General features: G+C 51.1%; 2 protein-coding genes across 6 annotated transcripts in view; one reads left to right on the forward strand and one right to left on the reverse strand.

Annotated features, from left to right (window-relative positions):
• The window catches only part of Dnase1l1 (deoxyribonuclease 1 like 1), a 72222-nt gene extending 64644 nt beyond the window's left edge, over window positions 1–7578 (reverse strand). Inside the window, exon 1 of the mRNA XM_075956622.1 lies at window positions 7567–7578. The gene's annotated coding sequence lies outside the window, so the exon portion shown is untranslated. The remainder of the gene's footprint in view (window positions 1–7566) is intronic.
• Plxna3 (plexin A3) lies at window positions 3917–20507 on the forward strand. 5 transcript variants are annotated; one of them, XM_075956616.1, is made up of 33 exons: window positions 3917–4346; window positions 6147–6769; window positions 7167–7706; window positions 8142–8324; window positions 8681–8809; window positions 8880–8980; window positions 9375–9498; window positions 9582–9738; window positions 9827–9926; window positions 10185–10299; window positions 10434–10634; window positions 10893–10989; window positions 11122–11312; window positions 11398–11543; window positions 11614–11734; window positions 11857–11993; window positions 12106–12276; window positions 12538–12631; window positions 12715–12954; window positions 13042–13185; window positions 13265–13499; window positions 13590–13732; window positions 13824–14080; window positions 14205–14271; window positions 14377–14523; window positions 14603–14762; window positions 14911–15014; window positions 15194–15290; window positions 15538–15728; window positions 15985–16154; window positions 16642–16854; window positions 17003–17153; window positions 19281–20507. In XM_075956616.1, exons 2-33 carry the CDS (start codon window positions 6173–6175, stop codon window positions 19374–19376), a joined length of 5619 nt encoding a protein of 1872 aa, XP_075812731.1. In that variant the 5' UTR covers window positions 3917–4346; window positions 6147–6172; the 3' UTR covers window positions 19377–20507. The 5 variants fall into 5 exon arrangements, with proteins under 5 accessions (XP_075812731.1, XP_075812734.1, XP_075812732.1 ...); XM_075956617.1 differs by having other exon boundaries at window positions 4205–4346; window positions 14627–14762; window positions 19281–20314; XM_075956618.1 differs by having other exon boundaries at window positions 4213–4346; window positions 14428–14523; window positions 19281–19493.
• The last annotated feature ends 125 nt before the right edge of the window (window positions 20508–20632 follow it).

Genomic DNA, 20632 nt, shown 5'->3' on the forward strand with positions numbered 1-20632 from the left:
CAGAGATCTATGTGAATCCGAGCACTCAGGAGGCAGAGGCAGGCAGAGATCTATGTGAATCCGAGCACTCAGGAGGCAGAGGCAGGCAGAGATCTATGTGAATCCTAGCACTCAGGAGGCAGAGGCAGGCAGATCTATGTGAATTCCAGCACTCAGGAGGCAGAGGCAGGCAGAGATCTATGTGAATCCTAGCACTCAGGAGGCAGAGGCAGGCAGAGATCTATGTGAATCCGAGCACTCAGGAGGCAGAGGCAGGCAGAGATCTATGTGAATCCTAGCACTCAGGAGGCAGAGGCAGGCAGAGATCTATGTGAATCCGAGCACTCAGGAGGCAGAGGCAGGCAGAGATCTATGTGAATCCGAGCACTCAGGAGGCAGAGGCAGGCAGATCTATGTGAATTCCAGCACTCAGGAGGCAGAGGCAGGCAGAGATCTATGTGAATCCGAGCACTCAGGAGGCAGAGGCAGGTAGATCTATGTGAATCCGAGCACTCAGGAGGCAGAGGTAGGCAGATCTTAGTGAGTTCCAGGACAGCTAGGGCTACATAGTGAGACCCTGTATCAAAACAAAACAAAACTTATAGCTAGATAGCTAGATAGCTAGATAGCTAGATAGCTAGATGATAGATAGATAGATAGATAGATAGATAGATAGATAGATAGATAGATAGATAAGAAGGGCTGGATGGTATGGAGAGATTTCCTAGTGTATAAAGCACCTTCTGTCCAAGTGTTAGGACTGGAGTGTGGATCCCCAGAATCCACAGGAATGCCTGGCAGCCATGGCAGCTCACCTGGAATTCTAGTGCAAAGATGGGATCCCTGTGGCAAGTTGGTTTGCTAGACTAGCTGAATTGGCAAGTTCTGAGTTCAAACAAGAAACTCTGTCTCAATATATATGATGGAACATACTTGAGGAAGACACCTGGCTTCAATCTCTGACCCCACATATGTATGCATTGTACACACATGTGCTACCACCCATGAAAAAAAAAGTATGTGTATGAATGAAGGCCACATACATATGCTCCCACCCCAAGGGCTGAAAATGCAACTCAGTGGTAGAGTACTTGCCTAGTATGTCCAAGGCACTAGGTTCAATATACAATATGTAATTTTAAAAAATTCAAGACAAGCCTGGGCTAGACACTATCTCAAAACAAGACATCTGGGACTTGTTAGACCTGTAATCCTAACTACTCGAGGTAGAAAAATCATTTGTCATTCTGAGCTATAGAGTGAGTTTAAGACCAACTAGGGCAATTTATTGAGACCCTATCTTAAAATAAAAAGTAAAAAGAGTCATGGCCTGGCAGCGATGGCACACACCTTTAATCCCAGCACTCAGGAGGCAAGTTTGAGGCCAGCTTGGTCTGAAGCATTAGACTAATCTTAATAAAAACCAGAAGTCAGATACTGGGGTAAAAACCTGGAAGTTCAAAGAACTGGGAGGAGCTGCCAGTTGCTTCCTTTCTCTCTTCTTCTTCAGTCCAAAAAGCTGAGATCCTGTTTACACCCCCACTTTATCAGTTCCTGTCCTGTCTCCGCTTCCCAAGTGCTGGGATTAAAGGCATGAGCCAGGAGTGCTGGGATTAATGGCATGTGTCACCACTACCTAGCTTCTATGGTCAACTAGGCTAGTTCCACTTTCAGATCTCCAGGCAAGCTTTATTTGTCAGGATACAAACGAAATATCACACAACACTGGTTTACAGAAAGAGTTCCAGGATAGACAGGGCCACACAGAGAAATCCTGTCTCAAAAAACAAAACAAAGCCAAACAAAAAAAGAGGAGCTGCCAGGCAGCAGCAGTGGCACACGCCTTTAATCCCAGCACTTGGGGAGCAGAGACAGGCGGATCTCTGTGAGTTCGAGACCAGCCTGGTCTACAAGAGCTAGTTCCAGGACAGGCTCCAAAGCTACAGAGAAACCCTGTCTCGAAAAACAAAAACAAAACAAAAAATAGGAGCCAGAGTAATATCAAATGCCTCTAATTCTAGAATTTGGAAGATCATTGAGAGTTTAAAGACAACCTAGTTTACTGTTGTACATGTGAGTTGCAGAGCTTTATAGAAAGAGTGTCTCAAAGATCCAAAAAGAAGGCTGGGGGGATGGTTTGGCAGGCAAGAACTTTTGCTCTGTATGCATGAGGAAATGAGCTTGAATTTTCAGCGCCCATGTAAATAGTCAATAATGGCTTTACATGTGTCCACAACCCCAGCTTTGGAGGAGTGGAGACAGGTGACAATAAGCCAGAGAGCAATAGAAGAAGACATCAAATGTTCTGCTCTGGCCTCGATGCATGTGCACAAGGGTACAGATGGTTGCCATACTCATGTACTCATATACATGTGAATCCAAAAGAAAGTCGTGCTCATCTGTAATCCCAACACTTCGAAGGTGGTGAAGGCAGGAGGATTAGGAATTCAAGCTCAGCATCCCAGTGGTGGTGGTGGTGGTGGTGGTAGGCTAGGACTGTTACACAGAGAAACCCTGAGATTTTATGTAGAAACAATGCATAGAAGTGTTCCTGCTTACATTATGCACAATAGCCCAATTTGGGCTTATCCATACAGCAGGATATTAGTTGGCCCAAAAAGAAAGTCTTCATCCATGGTTAACTCTGTCAAAACTTGAAAATATTAAGTGAAAGATATAAAAACACATATATTTATATTGCATGATTATGACTGTATTTGAGATGTCCTGAAGAGCAACTCCATAGTCAGTAAGTACATGAGTGATTTCCAGAGCTTGGGTATGTATATGAGGGGAATGGAGAATGATAGCTAACTGCTTGCTACAGAGTTTCTATTGGAAGTAATGAAAATGTTTGGGAATTAGATAGCAGTGATGGTTGCACATCTTTGTGATTATATTAAGATGCCACTGAACTGTATGCATTAAATACATGACTTATATGAAAGGTGAAGTATATCTCAGTAAAGCTGTTTATAAAGAAAAAAAGAGGCTAGAAAGATGGCTCAGTGGGCCAGGGTGGTGGTGGTGCACCTAACTCTAACGAGATAGAGGCAGGTGGATGTCTGTGATTTCGAGGCCAGTCCGGTTTACAAAGCAAGTTCCAGGGCAGCCAGACCAGAGCTAAACAGTGAAACCCTGTCTTGAAAAAAAAAGAAAAGAAAGAAAAGAAAAAGAAAGACGGCTCAGTGATTAAGAGCACTTGCTCTTATTGTTGCATAGACTGGAGTTCCTAGCTCTCATATTCAGTGGCTCACAACTGCCTTTAACTCCAGCTCCATAGACTCTAATGCCCTCTGTTAGCCTTCTTGGGCACCTGCACACATGAGGCATACACACACACACACACACACACACACACACACACACACTGCGCGCAAATAAAAGAACATTGGACTTGTTGACAATTACACCTGTAATTCCAAAAGATGGGAAGGTGAAGCTGGAGGGAGGATCACTGGAAATTCAAGGCCAGTCTGAGCTACAGTGTGAGGCACTGTTTCAAAGAAAGGTGGGAAAAAAATGCCAGCTGTGGTGGTATGAGCCCATAATAATTCCAGTATTGGGAGGGTGAGGCAGAAGGGTGGTCAGTTCGAGGCCACACTGTACTAAAGGAAAAAGAAATGAAAGGAAAAAAAGAGGAAAAGAAAAACAAGGGATTTAGAATCCCAGATTCCCTGTCAGAGTGGCTTGTTGAGGAAGGCGCTAGATGAAAATGGCTATAAATTGTAGTCTTCCAAGCTTTGTGCTGGGTACTTGTACATTATTAGCCCTCCAGTTTATGGACCACTGGGGAAAGAGCCCTGACTTAGCAAGCAATCTTTGCTAGTATGCTTTTGATAGGTCCAAACAAAATCTTGCGACCGTAGCAGGTGGCCCAGGGCTCCCGGAGGAGGAGCTGGCTCGTGCCTCAGGCCCTAGGGGGTGTGGTGTGGGCGCGCACGGATTCCAGGGTTGCTGGAGGGAGCAAGCTAGGAGCTGGGGGTGTGGGGAAGCGCGCGCCTAGGACTCAGCCATTGAGCGTAGGGGGTCGTTTCTCAGGAAGGGTTCCCCAGCGGCCCATGGGCGTTTTGCGCTGTGCACTAGAGTCTTGGGCCCAAGGAGCAGCGGCCTCATTCCCATGCGCTCTGCCTCTCAGGCCCGGGTCCATCCTCCCTGAGAGCCCCCTCCTGGTGTGGTGGTACGGTCCAGGTTTAAAAGGCCCAGGCGGCCTCGGGCCAGCCCAGTGTGTGGGCGACGGCGGTTGCAGTTTTCGCTGTGTGCGGGGTGAGGCTGAGTGGCCACGCGAGTGGGGCTGCTGTAGGGCACGGGGACACGTCCACGTGGCCAGGAGTGGCCACGCCGAGTCAGCCACGTTGGAGGGACAGGTAGGTGGCTGCCATCCTTACAACTTGTGTGCCAGTAGTCTGATGGATGTCCGGGATTCAGACAGCCTAGGGGGTCCAGATGGTTTCAGGGGTCACGCTCTGTCCCTGCATCTCGAGGCTCACTAGGCACTATATACCCTGAGTAGGAAGAGATGGTCAACTCTATTGTAGCACCATTGCCTGATATGATCCTTTTGTAGAGGAGGAGCAGTATCTCTGAGCATTGCTGTGGCCTCTGCATCGACTAAGGTCTCCACGGTTCTGCCTAGGGGTGCTCCCAATGGGGGCAGGACTGGCTGGGTTGGTAGCACCATGGGGGAGCATTGTTGGAGAGTAGGAGCTGTGGACCCACATATCTGTATGGAGCTTTCCTCATTATCATGCTCTTTGCTGCCAGGGCTGTAGCAGAGGGACTGGGTGCGTCTGTGATGCCTGAGGTTGCCACTTAGAGGTGGGGGCTGGGGTGGGGTCTTGGGCTGCAAATCACGACTTTCCAGGTCTCATTCCCAGTCTGTCCCTGGCCAGTTTCTAAAACTGGCTTTCTTCAGAGTGTAGAAGAGGTGAGGGCAGGACGCAGCTGCTTTTCTCTTTCTCCTTCCATTCTTCTGGCTATTGCATGAGGGGTCCTGGATGCAGACCTGACAAAAGAACCCCAGAGAGCTGATCAATCTGAGCTGAAACTTGGCAGTTTCAAACTGAAATTGCTCCCTGTTCCTGCGTTTCTTTTTTTCTTTTTTCTGCCTCCTTGCCCCCCTCCCATGCTGAGTCCCTCCTGTGTCCCTTGGAAATTGGGCAGTGAAAGGTAGCACTGTGCTCTGCTCCATTGACTGCAGAGACTGCTCTGCTTTGCAGCCTGGGGCTGGCTGGGTGTGGCCTGGGGGTGAAGTGCACTTTCCCTATCTGTGTGGGCCTTGCCCCACATCCCTAAGGCTGCAATTGTATTTGAGGATGCTGCTTCCTACATATAAGACTTCTTGGACTCCCAAAAGTGGGTAAGACCCCTCTGCCCCTACCTCTCTCTGACTGACTTCTGGATCTTCAGGGAGAGCCACACAGGCCTGGCAGAGCATCTGTCTGCCTGTATCTGAGCAAAGCTTGACTTACATCTGTCTCGGTGAGAATCTTGGCTTTGTGTTGCAGCACTAAGGGCAGACAGCAGACTCCTGAATAGGCAGCCGAGACCCTCAGGGAGAGAAAGCACCTGAGAGACCATGAGCTGGAGAAGTGGTGGCACTGAAACCAATCTCAGGCCTTAATTCTCCAGAGCTTCGCTCTAGGACTCCTGTTGGCAGCATCACTCACAGAGAAGCCTCCCCTAGCCCCAGCATGTGATTGTTCTCTCTTTGCCTTTCTCCTTCCCCAGCTCAGGCAAGGGGTATTTGAGTCTAGGCTCCCCTGTGATGTTCTGCCATCAACTGCTCTCAGCCTTGGGGTGTAATGTTTGGGTCCCATTTCTGGTATGGCCTCCCACCCCATCCTTTTAAGCATCTGGCTCTGCTGCCCCCTTGGGTGTGGTCCAGTTAAGACAAGGCTGCTTGGCTTCTTTCCAGTACAGGGGTGGAGGATGATTGATGGCTTCCAAGCTTGCCTGTACTTGTTACTCATTCATTTGCCCTATTAGAGGCCCTTCCCCTCTCCCAGCCTCAGTCACCATCTGGAGCTCTGTCATGTTGGATGAGTTTCCCTGCCCCTCTGTGGCATGGAGCCTGCCAGGCCAGGGTCCCTGGGCCGGGCAGGTCAGGGGGATGGAGAAGAGCTTGGGCCTGGGGTCTCTGACTCCCACTTGTTGTCTCTCCTCAGGCCTGTCCCTGGTACAGCTGCCGGTCATGCCCACTGTCTGCCTTCTCCCATTGCTATTCTCCACTATAGGAGGGTGCCTGGGTAGCAGCAGGCCCTTTCGTACCTTTGTGGTGACAGATACCACACTGACTCACCTGACTGTCCACCGAGTGACCGGGGAGGTATTTGTAGGTGCAGTGAACCGAGTTTTCAAGCTGGCTCCAAACCTGACTGAGCTACGGGCCCATGTTACAGGGCCCGTTGAGGACAATTCTCGTTGCTACCCACCCCCTAGCATGCGTGTGTGCTCCCATCGCCTGGTGCCTGTGGACAATGTGAACAAGCTGCTCCTCATAGACTATGCAGCCCGTCGTCTGGTAGCTTGTGGCAGTATCTGGCAGGGCATCTGCCAATTCCTGCGTCTGGATGATCTCTTCAAGTTGGGTGAGCCCCACCATCGCAAGGAGCATTACCTGTCAGGGGCCCAAGAGCCTGACTCCATGGCTGGTGTCATTGTTGAACAGGGCCAGGGGCCTAGCAAGCTGTTTGTGGGCACTGCAGTTGATGGCAAGTCTGAATACTTTCCCACCTTGAGTTCCCGTAAGCTCATCGAGGATGAAGACAGTGCAGATATGTTCAGTCTGGTGGGTGAGATATTATGTCTGTTCCTTCTCTCCTCTTTCTTCTGCTTCTTATGAGTCCGGGCCTTATTCACTCCTTTCTCTCAGTCTTGACCCTACTTCTTGGGAAGGAAAGTATTGGTTTGAGAGGGAATTTGTGACCCTTCACTGACACAGAGATGTAGATCAGCTGCCGAGGACAGGAAATTGGGCAGAATTCACCTGTGGAAAGCCTGTCTCTGGAGAGGCTGAGGTCACCTTGCACTCTGTGCCGTGGATTCCAGTAATTGCCCAGGCAGGGCAGGTGGGAGATCGCAGGGGAAGCCTTTGGAAGGCCACATTGTTAGAGCAGGGTTGGGGAGTGAAGGTAGCGAAGGGAGCAGGTCTTTGTCCTATACTCATACTTTGCTCTACTCTCCAGGTGTACCAGGATGAGTTTGTCTCCTCTCAGATCAAGATTCCTTCAGACACACTTTCCCTGTACCCTGCCTTTGACATCTACTACATATATGGCTTTGTCAGTGCCTCGTTCGTGTACTTCTTAACACTGCAGCTGGACACCCAGCAGACGCTGCTGGATACAGCAGGCGAGAAATTCTTCACATCCAAGATTGTGCGCATGTGTTCAGGAGACTCAGAGTTCTACTCTTATGTAGAGTTTCCCATTGGCTGCTCCTGGCACGGTGTGGAGTACCGCTTAGTGCAGAGTGCCCACTTGGCCAAGCCTGGCCAGCTCCTGGCCCAGGCTTTGGGTGTGCCAGCCGATGAGGATGTCCTCTTCACCATCTTCTCTCAGGGCCAGAAGAACCGAGCCAGCCCACCTCGGCAGACCATCCTTTGCCTCTTCACTCTCAGCAACATCAATGCCCACATCCGGCAGCGAATCCAATCATGCTACCGTGGGGAGGGCACACTGGCCCTGCCCTGGCTGCTGAATAAGGAGCTGCCATGCATCAACACCGTGAGCCCTTTGCTTGCCCTGATGTCCCTGTGCTACACATGACAACTCTGTCTTTCTGCTTATCTGCTGGGTGGCTGTCTGTCCAATCCCAGGCTTGGCATGGTCCTGGGAGTGACTGACACCTTTGTTCTGACACCTGCTTTACCTTTCTTGAGAGCCTAACTCTGTACTTAGGTCTTGGCCAGTATCCTGTTTATATATTATCACCTTCATTTTTCTGACTATTAATTCCCAGCTTGCTCTCTGTTCTATATCAAGTCTTGTAAACCCAGGTTTCTCCTCCCTCTCCCTCATTTCTGTCACCAGTCCCATTTTCCCATGGGGTCCTAGGGCAAACTGTCAGGCATGTCTGGAGGGCAGCAGCTTCCAGGTTCTGCTTCTTTATAGAACATGGGATCTAATAGCATCTCTCACTCACCCCTCTTGTGTCACCAGCCCATGCAGATCAATGGAAACTTCTGTGGGTTAGTGCTGAATCAACCATTGGGTGGCCTACACGTGATTGAGGGGCTACCCCTGTTGGCCGACAGCACTGACGGCATGGCCAGTGTAGCTGCTTATACCTACCACCAGCACTCTGTGGTTTTCATCGGTACACGCAGTGGTAATCTGAAGAAGGTTAGTCCTGGAACCCTTGTATTATGGGATTGGGAACATATTTTCACACTATGGGAAGAAGGGCTGGGGAACAGAATGTGCACATGAGCCTAGGTTACTCTGAACAGGGTATGATGACTTCGCAGGTTAGGCCCCAAGAGCTGAGTCCTCCTCCTTGGGTAACTTCTCTGCCATGTACCTTCACCAGCATTTTTTAGCTGAATCCAAGAGTTGAAGCTACCGGCCTTCTGACTGAGTGCAGGCTCAAGGAGGTCCTGTCTGACCAGCTCAGATGCAATCTAGACAGTCCCTGGGTACTGGGAACTATGGTAGGGTGAAGCTGGTCTGTCATTTCTCTGTCCTGGTTTGTGGCTCAGGTGCGGGTTGATGGCTCTCAGGATGCCCAGCTGTATGAGACGGTCTCTGTTGTAGAGGGCAGCCCCATACTCCGAGACCTGCTCTTTAGCCCTGACCACCAGCACATCTATCTCCTGAGTGAGAAGCAGGTGGGCCCATGGTGGGTGGTGGTGGATGGTGGGGTAGGGGTGGGCTGTGTGCTGATGTGGCTGTTCCCAGGTGAGCCAACTCCCGGTGGAGACCTGTGAGCAGTATCTGAGCTGCGCTGCATGCCTGGGCTCAGGGGACCCACACTGTGGTTGGTGTGTGCTACAGCACAGGTGAGGGCAGTGGGTGAGGGACATGGGGCAGCAATGGGCTCCCTGGGGCCATTATCTTGGGAGACAGAAGGACTTAAGAGGGCCTTGCCAACTGGACAGAAGCCAGCCACACTTGCTATACTTTCCTTCACCCACCTGCTCCATTTTCCCCAGCCTTGAGCCTTGAGCCTTGAGCCTTCCCCTCCCTCCCTTCTCCTCCACTTTCTCCAGCTAATGAGCAGAACTTCTAACCTGAGTGACGTCCCTTGGATCTCAGGGGATGAGGCCAAGGCACAATGTTGCCTGGCAGTAGGAGCTGGGTATGCTGTCCTCTGCCCCTCTCAGTCTCTTACTGCAACCCCATCTGGTCCCTCCTGGGACAGTGCTCAGACTGCTCTGGCCTGTTCCCATGCAGGTGCTGCCGTGAAGGGGCCTGCTCAGGTGCCTCTGCTCCACATGGCTTTGCCGAGGAGCTGAACAAATGTGTACAGGTGCGGGTCCGGCCCAATAATGTGTCGGTGACATCCCCTGGAGTGCAGGTAAGTGATATGGTGGCTACTTGGGCCCATTATGCCTCATGAGGGAGGGGCACATTCTGCTCTGAGCTCTCTGCCTTCCCCAGCTGACCATAGCCATGCGCAACGTGCCAGACCTTAGTGCGGGTGTGAGCTGTTCATTTGAGGAGGTGACTAAAAGAGAGGCTATTCTCCTGCCCTCTGGAGAGCTTCGTTGCCCTTCACCATCCCTCCAGGAGCTCCAGACACTTACCAGAGGGCATGGTCAGTGGACTGGGGCTGTTTTGGGTGTTGTGGGGTAGGGCAGGATTCCAGGCTAGTTGGTGATGGGATGGCCACCTGTTTGCTTCAGGGGCCACTCATACTGTGCAGCTGCAGCTGCTCTCCGTGGAGACTGGTGTGAGGTTTGCTGGGGTTGACTTTGTCTTCTACAACTGCAGTGCCCTTCAGTCGTGAGTACCAGGTCCAGAATCTGTCCCTAGGCCTGGGGAGAGATAGGTGCTTTTGGATATATAAAACTTGCAGTGTGGTTGTTTCTAGGACTTTTGGGGTGAGCTCTGTCCCCACTTCTGTCCAATCCTGCTGTGCACTAGGTGACTTATGCAGATTCTGCCTGCCCTCTTCATTTGTTCCCCAGTGCATTTTGTTGGAGGGTGAGAACAGGGTGGTGTAACCTTCTTTGTTATTTCTGAAGCCACTTCCCTCTCCAGGTGCATGTCCTGTGTTGGCAGCCCTTACCCCTGCCACTGGTGTAAGTACCGCCATGTGTGTACCAGCCACCCACACGAGTGCTCCTTCCAGGAGGGCAGGGTCCACAGCTCTGAGGTGAGGTGGTGCAGTGCGCTGCAAAAGATTGGGCTCCTTGGCTGGCCTCCCACTTTTTTGTTTGTTCTACTATATCCTTGGGCCTGGAGAATGGTGGGTAGATCAACATGCTCTGACCGCTGTTCTCCTCCCAGGGATGTCCTGAGATCCTGCCTCGAGGAGACCTCTTGATCCCTGTGGGTGTGATGCAGCCTCTAACCCTGCGGGCTAAGAATCTGCCACAACCTCAGTCAGGCCAGAAGAATTATGAATGTGTAGTCCGTGTACAGGGGCGGCAGCATCGGGTACCTGCAGTGCGCTTTAACAGCAGCAGTGTGCAGTGCCAGAATGCTTCGGTGAGGTCCAGGGTGTGTCAGTCAGGGACAATTGTTTTGCTGTTGCTGTCAGTGGTGGTGGTTTGTTTGCTGGTGGTTTTTTTTTTTTTTTTTTTGGCATATGCCCAGCTTACTGATCTGGAAGCCTCTGGTTGATCTGGTTGATTCTGGCAGGCACTTTTTAGTCTTTTTTTTTTTTAAAAAAAATTGCGGATTACTAAATTGGGCAAGGATTTTGCTTATCTCATTTATACTCATGTGGTTCCATTTTTTTCTTAGTATTTCTATGAAGGTGATGAGTTTGGTGACACCGAACTGGACTTCTCTGTGGTCTGGGATGGAGATTTCCCCATTGATAAGCCTCCCAGCTTCCGAGGTAAGGCATGAAAACGGTCCAAGGAATGTGTTCCTGGGGCAGGGTTGACACTACTGGGGGCAAGTCTGGAGCCCTAGAGCCCCCTGCTTCTCTGCCACTGCCTGCCCTATCAGTAGTCCTCTGTGCCTGCAGCCCTTCTTTACAAGTGCTGGGCTCAGAGGCCTAGTTGTGGCCTCTGCCTCAAAGCTGATCCCCGCTTCAACTGTGGCTGGTGCATCTCGGAGCACAAGTGCCAACTGAGGGCTCACTGCCCAGCTCCCAAGAGCAACTGGATGCACCCAAGCCAGAAGGGTGCCCGATGCAGCCATCCGCGAGTCACCCAGGTTAGCTTCACATACTAGTCCTACCTGGCCTGCTGGGCATGTATGAGTCTGCCATGATCTTCTTGCCTCTTATCCTGTTCTACAGATCCACCCACTCACAGGACCCAAGGAAGGTGGCACCCGGGTCACCATTGTGGGTGAGAACTTGGGCCTCACTTTCCGTGAGGTTGGCCTGCGAGTAGCTGGTGTACGTTGTAACTCCATCCCCACTGAATATGTTAGTGCTGAAAGGTGAGTGTGGCCATGTTGCATACCCTGTCCTTGTGTACCACAGCTGGTCCTGACCTTCTGTGACTCCTAGGATTGTATGTGAGATGGAGGAATCACTGGTGCCCAACCCACCATCTGGGCCTGCTGAGCTCTGTGTAGGTGACTGTTCAGCTGACTTTCGCACACAGTCGGATCAGCTCTACAGCTTTGTGGTATGTGGCCTACCAGTCCCTTCTCCTTCCCAAGCTTTCTCCCTCCTCTATCTGGGGGAATGTGGAGTAGCCATTGGATGGGGCTGGCTCCTACCTCCTCTTAAGGGCTGCTTCTTTCCCAGACCCCAACATTTGACCGTGTGAGTCCTACTCGGGGCCCAGCTTCTGGGGGCACTCGGCTCACCATCTCTGGAACTTCTCTGGATGCTGGCAGCAGGGTCACGGTGATTGTAAGAGATGGCGAGTGCCAATTTGTGAGGTGGGCCTGAGCACAAGCAGTCTGGAGTTGAGCATTATGTGGAGGGCTATGGGGACAGGGTTGTCAAAGGTGCCAGGCCACCTGCTTCAAGCCTACCTGCTTTCTTATGTAGGAGAGATGCCGAGGCAATCGTGTGTATCTCACCTGTCTCCACCCTGGGCCCAAGTCAGGCCCCTATCAGCCTTGCCATTGACCATGCCAACATCTCCAGCCCTGGAGTCATCTATACCTACACCCAGGACCCCACTGTCACACACCTTGAGCCAACCTGGAGCATCATCAAGTGAGACCCTGAGGAGGATGGGATTAAGGACTGAATTGGGGCTCTGAGTGTCTCTCTTTGGGTCTTACCTGTTACTGGGTCTTGGGGCATCAAATCCTTCCTATACCCATGTCAGTAGGAAGCACAGAGTTCTCCTGCCCATATAGAGCATTGCACCTACTAAATGATCCAAAGTTCGAGGCTCTGAGCTCTCAGAAAAACCTTGGTAACTTCAGGGCAGGTGGGGGTGGCGGAGCCTGAGACCTTTCCCCATCTCTCCAGTGGAAGTACTGCCATCACTGTGAGTGGGACCCATCTGCTGACAGTGCAAGAACCCCGTGTACGGGCAAAGTACCGTGGTATTGAGACCACTAATGTAAGTAGCAGCTTCCTACTCCTCCCACCCTTTCTACTTACTCAAGGCTTCATGCACTGAGGTGATTGCCATTGTCTCCACAGACATGCCAGGTGATCAATGACACTGCAATGTTATGTAAGGCCCCTGGCATCTTCCTTGGGCACCCTCAGCCTCGGGCCCAAGGCGAGCACCCTGATGAGTTTGGCTTCTTGCTGGATCATGTGCAGACAGCTCGATCCCTCAACCGTTCTTCCTTCACCTACTATCCCGATCCCATCTTTGAACCACTTGGGCCATCTGGTGTGCTAGATGTCAAACCTGGCTCCCATGTTGTATTGAAGGTGCTGGGAATAGGGGTAGGGAGTAAGGAGGGGAGGAGCAGAGACCTGGAGAGTTTGACTCTGGCTGTGTGGGTTATCTACTGTTAGGGCAAGAACCTGATCCCTGCTGCAGCTGGCAGCTCCCGCCTCAACTATACAGTGCTGATTGGAGGACAGCCATGTGCACTAACTGTTTCAGATACTCAACTTCTGTGTGATTCCCCTAGCCAGACAGGCCGGCAACCAGTCATGGTGAGTATAGGCTTCAGAGGCCATCAGGGCAGCCTTGGTTGTACATGGGTGTTGGTTCACCACGAGCCTCCTTTTACAGGTGCTGGTGGGCGGCTTGGAGTTCTGGTTGGGCACCCTGCACATCACTGCTGATCGGGCACTAACTTTACCAGCTATGGTGGGGCTGGCAGCAGGGGGTGGGCTCTTGCTGCTGGCCATCACTGCTGTGCTGGTTGCCTACAAGCGAAAGACTCAAGATGCAGACCGAACACTAAAGCGGCTCCAGCTACAGATGGACAACCTGGAATCTCGTGTGGCGTTGGAGTGCAAAGAAGGTGCCTAAAGCTGGGAGTGTACCACAGTTTGTGAGAGCTGAGGAATTTCCCTGCCTCTTGCTCAACTCATTCCACCCTACTTTCCCCCAGCTTTTGCTGAGCTACAGACAGATATCAATGAACTGACAAACCACATGGATGGTGTGCAGATTCCCTTCTTGGACTATCGGACCTATGCCGTGCGGGTGCTTTTCCCTGGCATTGAGGCCCACCCAGTGCTCAAGGAGCTGGATGTAAGCCACCCCCTGCCCCCACAGCCTGTTCATGTTCTATTTCCCCCAGAGCCACCACTGCCTACCTTCTGAGAATCTCTGGTCCCCACAGACTCCCCCCAACGTGGAGAAGGCCCTACGCTTGTTTGGGCAGCTGCTGCACAGCCGTGCCTTCCTGCTCACCTTCATCCACACTTTGGAGGCCCAGAGCAGTTTCTCTATGCGTGACCGTGGCACTGTAGCATCCCTCACCATGGTGGCTCTGCAGAGCCGGCTTGACTATGCCACTGGACTACTCAAGCAACTGCTGGCTGACCTCATAGAGAAAAACCTGGAGAGCAAGAACCACCCAAAGCTGCTATTGCGCAGGTATGTAACTCTCTTGCCTGGCCTCTCCTCTAGCCCACTCCTCCATTTCCTATTTTGGACCCTTCTGTCTGTTCAAGCCCCACCCTTGCCAGGCCAGGGCCTCAGGACCTATCTCTTACCACAGGACAGAGTCAGTGGCTGAGAAGATGCTCACCAACTGGTTTACATTCCTGCTGCATAAGTTCCTGAAGGTGTGCTTAGTAGGGCTGGGCAGTGGGGGAGGAATGTTCAGGGGTAGATGCAGTTGATTGGTAGGCCAGACAGGCAGCCAGCTATGCTCTTGACTCTGGGTGTAGGAGTGTGCCGGGGAGCCACTTTTCCTGCTGTACTGTGCCATTAAGCAACAGATGGAGAAAGGTCCCATTGATGCCATAACAGGCGAGGCCCGCTACTCCTTAAGTGAGGATAAACTCATCCGGCAGCAGATTGACTACAAGACCCTGGTGAGCATGGGGCCATGTGAATAGGAGAAGGGGTGGAGGAGCTTTGCTCAGGATTGATGCTGGGGTCCTTCACTCTTAGACTCTTCATTGTGTGTGCCCGGAGAGCGAGGGCAGTGCTCAGGTCCCTGTGAAGGTTCTCAACTGTGACAGCATCACCCAGGCCAAAGACAAGCTGTTGGATACTGTGTACAAGGGTATCCCATACTCTCAGCGCCCCAAAGCTGAGGACATGGACTTGGGTAAGGTCTCTCCCCTTTCTCCTAGCCCCCCACCTTCCAAACCCTCCCAGGGTGCTCTCACACTCTGTACTTGAGCTCTATTCCTTAAGAGAAATGAGTCTATGGCTTTGTGGGGTAAATGTCCCTAAGAGCTGACTGTGGTCTGCAGAATGGCGCCAGGGCCGCATGGCCCGAATTATCCTTCAAGATGAGGATGTCACTACAAAGATAGAGTGTGACTGGAAGAGGGTCAACTCACTGGCCCACTACCAGGTGAGGAACTGGCAGCCTATTCACACCCCAGGCTACCTAGGAGCAGTGGCTCCCAGCCCTTATCCTTATACTCATGAACCCTCCTCATAGGGCCTTGGTTACCACTACATTGAAGAGCCTGGATTAGTGGTGGCGCCTTGGCTTCCTGCACTGCCCCTTCTTTGTCTTTGGACCTCCAGGTGACAGATGGTTCCTTAGTAGCCCTGGTGCCCAAACAAGTGTCTGCCTATAACATGGCCAACTCCTTCACCTTCACCCGTTCACTCAGTCGCTACGGTAGGTATCATCATCATGGTGACTTCTGCTGACCCTTTAATTGAAGCTGTGTAAGCCATCTTTGGAAGCTCCAAGTAGTTGTCTTGACCCAGCTGGAAATCTACCATTACTTTGGGCACCCGTTCTGTAGAGCCTGGTAGGGAGGGGTGGCAAGAACAGATGGTTTCCACAAAGGCTCCTGGGCTCTTGGAGGAGAGTGGAGTAAGAGGGTGGGTAATGGCCATGGCCTGTCTCTCCTCTGCCCTAGAGAGCTTGCTCCGTGCTGCCAGCAGCCCGGATAGCCTGCGTTCCCGAGCACCTATGCTTACACCTGACCAGGAGGCAGGCACCAAGCTGTGGCATCTGGTGAAGAACCATGATCATGCTGATCACCGAGAGGGAGACCGTGGCAACAAGATGGTCTCAGAAATATATCTGACAAGGCTGCTGGCCACCAAGGTGTGGGCCTGCCCCAGGCTCCCTTGGTATCTGCATAGACACCCTCTAGCCCAGTCTTAGCCATGAGATGAGCTGGTCTTACCAGGCAGGGACCACACTCTCAGGGCCTTTGCAGTAGGACCTCTAGGCCTGAGGTCAAGAACAGTTCCATTTTAGGAAGGCTGGCCCTTCAGGAAAGTACTTTACTGAGCTTTTCTTCCCCTGTCTGTCAGATTTGGGGAACTCCTTGACATAGTGGCCTTACTGTCACTCATAGGGCACATTGCAGAAGTTTGTGGATGACCTATTTGAAACTGTGTTCAGTACGGCCCATCGGGGTTCGGCTTTACCCTTGGCTATCAAGTACATGTTTGACTTCCTGGATGAACAGGCCGACCAGCGCCAGATCAGTGACCCTGATGTGCGCCACACCTGGAAAAGCAACTGGTACTTATTAGTTCCTGGATACTGCTGGCCCTTTTGAGGATGGGTGGGAGGAAGAGACTAGTGACTTAGCCAAGGCCCAAGGCCCATGGAGGCAGGTTGACGGGCAGCTGAATAGCCTATCAGACAGTGGCTTGGCCTGGAACTGAATATGAGTATATAGAAGATGGGTACTGCTGGATTGTGTGGATGGAAAATGCTAGTCTAGCACTGGAATTGGCCATTTTCTCCAAGGTCCTGCACAAGGTAGAGATACTGATGACTTGGCACAGGTGGAGACAGTGAAAACTTCAGGGGTGGAGATTGAGGACAGAAAGCCTGAGTCAAGCAGAAAGTTAAAGAAAAAATCATTATCCTAAATATGTCCTTGCTCTTACCTCAGGAGTAGTTATGAGCTGGCCAGACAGGAACAAGATGTAAAGGAAGGTAGTGGGGGAAAAGGGACCCATACAGCTACTGGGGAGTTTTGAGTATATATCCCTCTGTTCAGCTTACCTCTGCGTTTCTGGGTGAATGTGATCAAGAACCCGCAGTTTGTGTTTGACATCCACAAGAATAGCATCACGGATGCCTGTTTGTCAGTGGTGGCCCAGACCTTCATGGACTCCTGTTCTACATCAGAGCACCGTCTGGGCAAGGACTCCCCTTCCAACAAGCTGCTCTACGCCAAGGATATCCCTAATTACAAGAGCTGGGTGGAGAGGTGGGCCCTGGGAAACTGCTGTCTGTGCCTGGTGGCTGGCTGGAACTGCCTGCCTAAATAGCCTGTCTGAGGCTGGCCAAACACTGATGACACATGAGTTTTGGCTTTTGTGACATGTGCATGATTGACTCACCCAGGGTTTCTTCAGGTACTACCGAGATATCGCAAAGATGGCATCAATCAGTGACCAGGACATGGATGCCTACCTAGTGGAACAATCCCGCCTCCATGCCAACGACTTCAATGTTCTAAGTGCACTCAGTGAGCTCTACTTCTATGTCACCAAGTATCGTCAGGAGGTATGTTGATGCAACTTACAGATCCCCAGTTGCATGGTTCTGATGATGCAATTAGGGGCAAAGGCAGGGAGGTTGATGGATTGAGGACTGCCAAGGATTTGAGCAAGATGGAACACAGAATCCATCTTGTATCTTGTCCACATTTCATTCCTTGCCTAGGAATAGGAATAGGAATAATTTCCCTAGATACTGGGATTTAAGGAATGCAGGAGAGAAACCACTAGCTGGAGTATAGAATTACCACTGGATAAAAGTTAAAAGGCTGGAGAATCAGAAGGGGTAGGCAAAGAGTTATGGGGTGGGGCCAGAGATAGGTGCATCCAGTTATTAGCAAGGCCTGTGACTTTTGTGGTTGGAGATGTCAGCAGACAGAGGAACACAAAAGGGTGTGGAGACCTGGATTCATGTTCTGAGTAGCTGGATGTTGGCCACAAGCTGGAATCAAGGATGACTGCAGGAGTTCTTCAGCCTAAGTAGCTGACAGGATGAAGTTCACCACCATAAACTTAGTAATACTACAAACCACAGGAAAGACTGTGGATGGAACAGCCTTGTGGGGCCCAGGGAACAAAGTCAAGAATCTTCAGAACCACTCAAGTCGCAGAAATAGCTAACGCCCCGAGGGAACATAGAGCATCATGGGATGGGTAGCAGGATGGAATCAAAGTTGATTGGGTCACACTGGGAAGGTTGAGCCCAGATACTATTCTCTTGCTAACTAGACTTAAAATGACAAGTATGCAAGGCATAGGAGTCGATAGATTCAGGGGAAGTCTTGGCAGGAAGTACACTTTTGGAAACCATCAATGGAATTTAAAGCCTTGAGGCAGGGCTATGGGGAAAATGGCTCAGTTGATTGAGTACCTGGTATGAAAGCATGAGGACCTGAATTTGGATTTAGAGCACCCGTGTAAAAATATTGTGTGTGGTGGCATATGTCTATAATCCCAGCACTGGGGAGTGGAGATAGACAAATCCTCATAGCTCCTTGGTCAGTCAGTCTAGCCAATCAATGAATTCCTTTTTTTTTTTTAGTTTTTCGAGACAGGGTTTCTCTGTAGCTTTGGAGCCTGTCCTGGAACTAGCTCTTGTAGACCAGGCTGGCCTCGAACTCCCAGAGATCCGCCTGCCTCTGCCTCCCGAGTGCTGGGATTAAAGGCGTGCGCCACCACCGCCCGGCTCAATGAATTCTTATGTTCCATGAAAGACCATATCTCAAACAATAAGGTGGATGGGCTGGAGAGATGGCAAAGCAGTTAAGAGCACTTTCTGTTCTTCCAGAGGATCCAAGTCCTAATAGAGCTTCAGTACTAGCACCCATATGGCAACTCACAGTCTCCTAGCTCCAGTTTCAGGGAATCCGGTCTCCTCTGACTTCTGTGGTCACCACATGTGATATACATACATACATGCAAGCAAAACACTCACACGTTTTTAAATAGGTGGAGAATGATAAAGGTAAACCAGGTATTGACCTCTTGGACTTCACATCCATGCATGTGTACACAGACAAGTAGAGATGCGCATGGACAGGCATGGTGACGCATACCTACAGTCCCTGCACTTAGGAGGCAGAGTCAGGCAGACTGCTGTGTTTCAAGGGTAACCTGGTCTACAAAGTGAGTTGCAGGACAGTCAGAGATACATAGTAAGATACTGCCTCAAAAAAAAGGAGCTCACCAAGGGAGATCAAGGGCTATAGAGGGAGATCTGGCCAAGCACAGCACTCTGAGCCCCTCACAGGTCAAAGAGGAAAGAGGGAACTAGCAGAGGACTGGGAGGAACCCAGAGGTGGCTGGTAGAGTCAGCTCTGTATCCTGAGCCAGGCCCCTGCATGGATCAGGGAGGATGGAATGACCAGAAAAAGGAATTCATAACAGCAGGTATGGCTCACTCTCCAAAGAGGTTACACGTGAGCCATGATAGGAGAGAAATCTCTGGAATTGGGGGTGGTATTAGGAGTCAAGGAAAAGTCGGTGGTTTTCCTGAGAAATTAGAGGTTTAGAGCTTGAGCTTGGCACAGGAACTGAAGCTTGTGGGACGGAAGTGCCCATCTAGGAAGCAAGGACTTTGTGCAGAAGTGGTGCCCTGCCTTGGAGTTTGCTCCAGTGGATCCTCATCTCCTAGATCCTTACCTCGCTGGACCGAGATGCCTCTTGTCGGAAGCACAAGCTTCGACAGAAGCTGGAGCAGATCATCAGCCTGGTGTCCAGCAGCAGCTGAGTGGGGAGATGGTGAGGAGGGGGCTTCTCACTTCTGAGCCATTCTCTGAGCCAGGGGAGTGGCTGGCTCTAGCATGAGTCTCTAGAGATAAGATTCGGATCTGGTGTTGTTGGGGAGGTTACCAGGCCAAGTTGCCCCCATCACACCTGGGCCCCCTTCATTAGTGCCTTGCTTTGGGCCCTGCAGGGGGAGGGGGTGATAGGACCAAGCTCCCCACTACCAGCAGCAGCAATACCCCCACCCTCTTGCCTTGTGTTCCTATGTCAAGAGAGCCCTTGCCCTCCTAGCTCTGTACACCCTACCCACCTATTTATTAACCTAACCCCACCTTAATTTTCATATGTAAATATACATGTCCCATGGGATATTGCCAGCCTCACAGACTGCCTCCTTGGTTGATCTGGGCCTTGCTTCCTGTCCTGGTTCCTTTGTGACATTGCTAGCCTTGGCTCAGCCTCTGGCATCTCACCTTTGCCATGTCAGGCCCCACTTGTCCTAACAGAGCTTCAGTACCAGCAGCATTTGGGGTTGGATGATACATCTTGAAGCTGCCCTCAAATTGGCTGGGCCTGGCCAGCCATTGTCCCTCTACAGATGTTTCAGGAGTCAGACCACATTTTCATGGGGCCTGTTGTCTCTGAGAAAACTATAACCAGGTTGTGCTTGGGCCTGATGTGGGCCTGGGCCTCTGGGACATTCCTTGTGTCCCTACTGCCAAATTTCCTCAGTGTTGTAGGCACTTGCCCTGAACCTCTTCAGCCTCAACTGCCCACCCCTAAGGGGCCAAGGTGGCAGTGCCTTACTATTGTGTGTCTCCTGCCTCCTCTGAGGAATCTGACCCTATCTGATGGTTCCAGACCCCTAGTCCACTCTTCTTTTGTTGCATGAGTTTTCCTTTGTTGTTGTAATTTTTCCTAATTAAATGTTGGGAAATGGGGTCAGTGCTCATCTTTGTCTTTGGGGCAAGTGGGTAGACCTGCTGGGCTATGGATGAGCCAGACTGTGGGAGGAAATACAACTCTTTATAGTATTTCTGATGATTTGAGGAAGATCATAGCAATGGGTAGTCCATTAGGCAATCCTGGTGGCTCCTACTTCAAGACTGAATAAATCTGCTTCCTTTTCCTTGCATTCACTGTTTCTACTCAGATTTGCCTATTTCCCTGCTTCTACCCTGCCCTTTTAGCACAGTATTAATTGGAGTTGAAGACAGAGAGATGCTGCAAATAAGAGATATGTCCCCTCGTGTTACAAAA

Source organism: Microtus pennsylvanicus, chromosome X (genome assembly GCF_037038515.1).
Source record: "Microtus pennsylvanicus isolate mMicPen1 chromosome X, mMicPen1.hap1, whole genome shotgun sequence".
In the NCBI taxonomy this organism is placed as follows: domain Eukaryota; kingdom Metazoa; phylum Chordata; class Mammalia; order Rodentia; family Cricetidae; genus Microtus; species Microtus pennsylvanicus.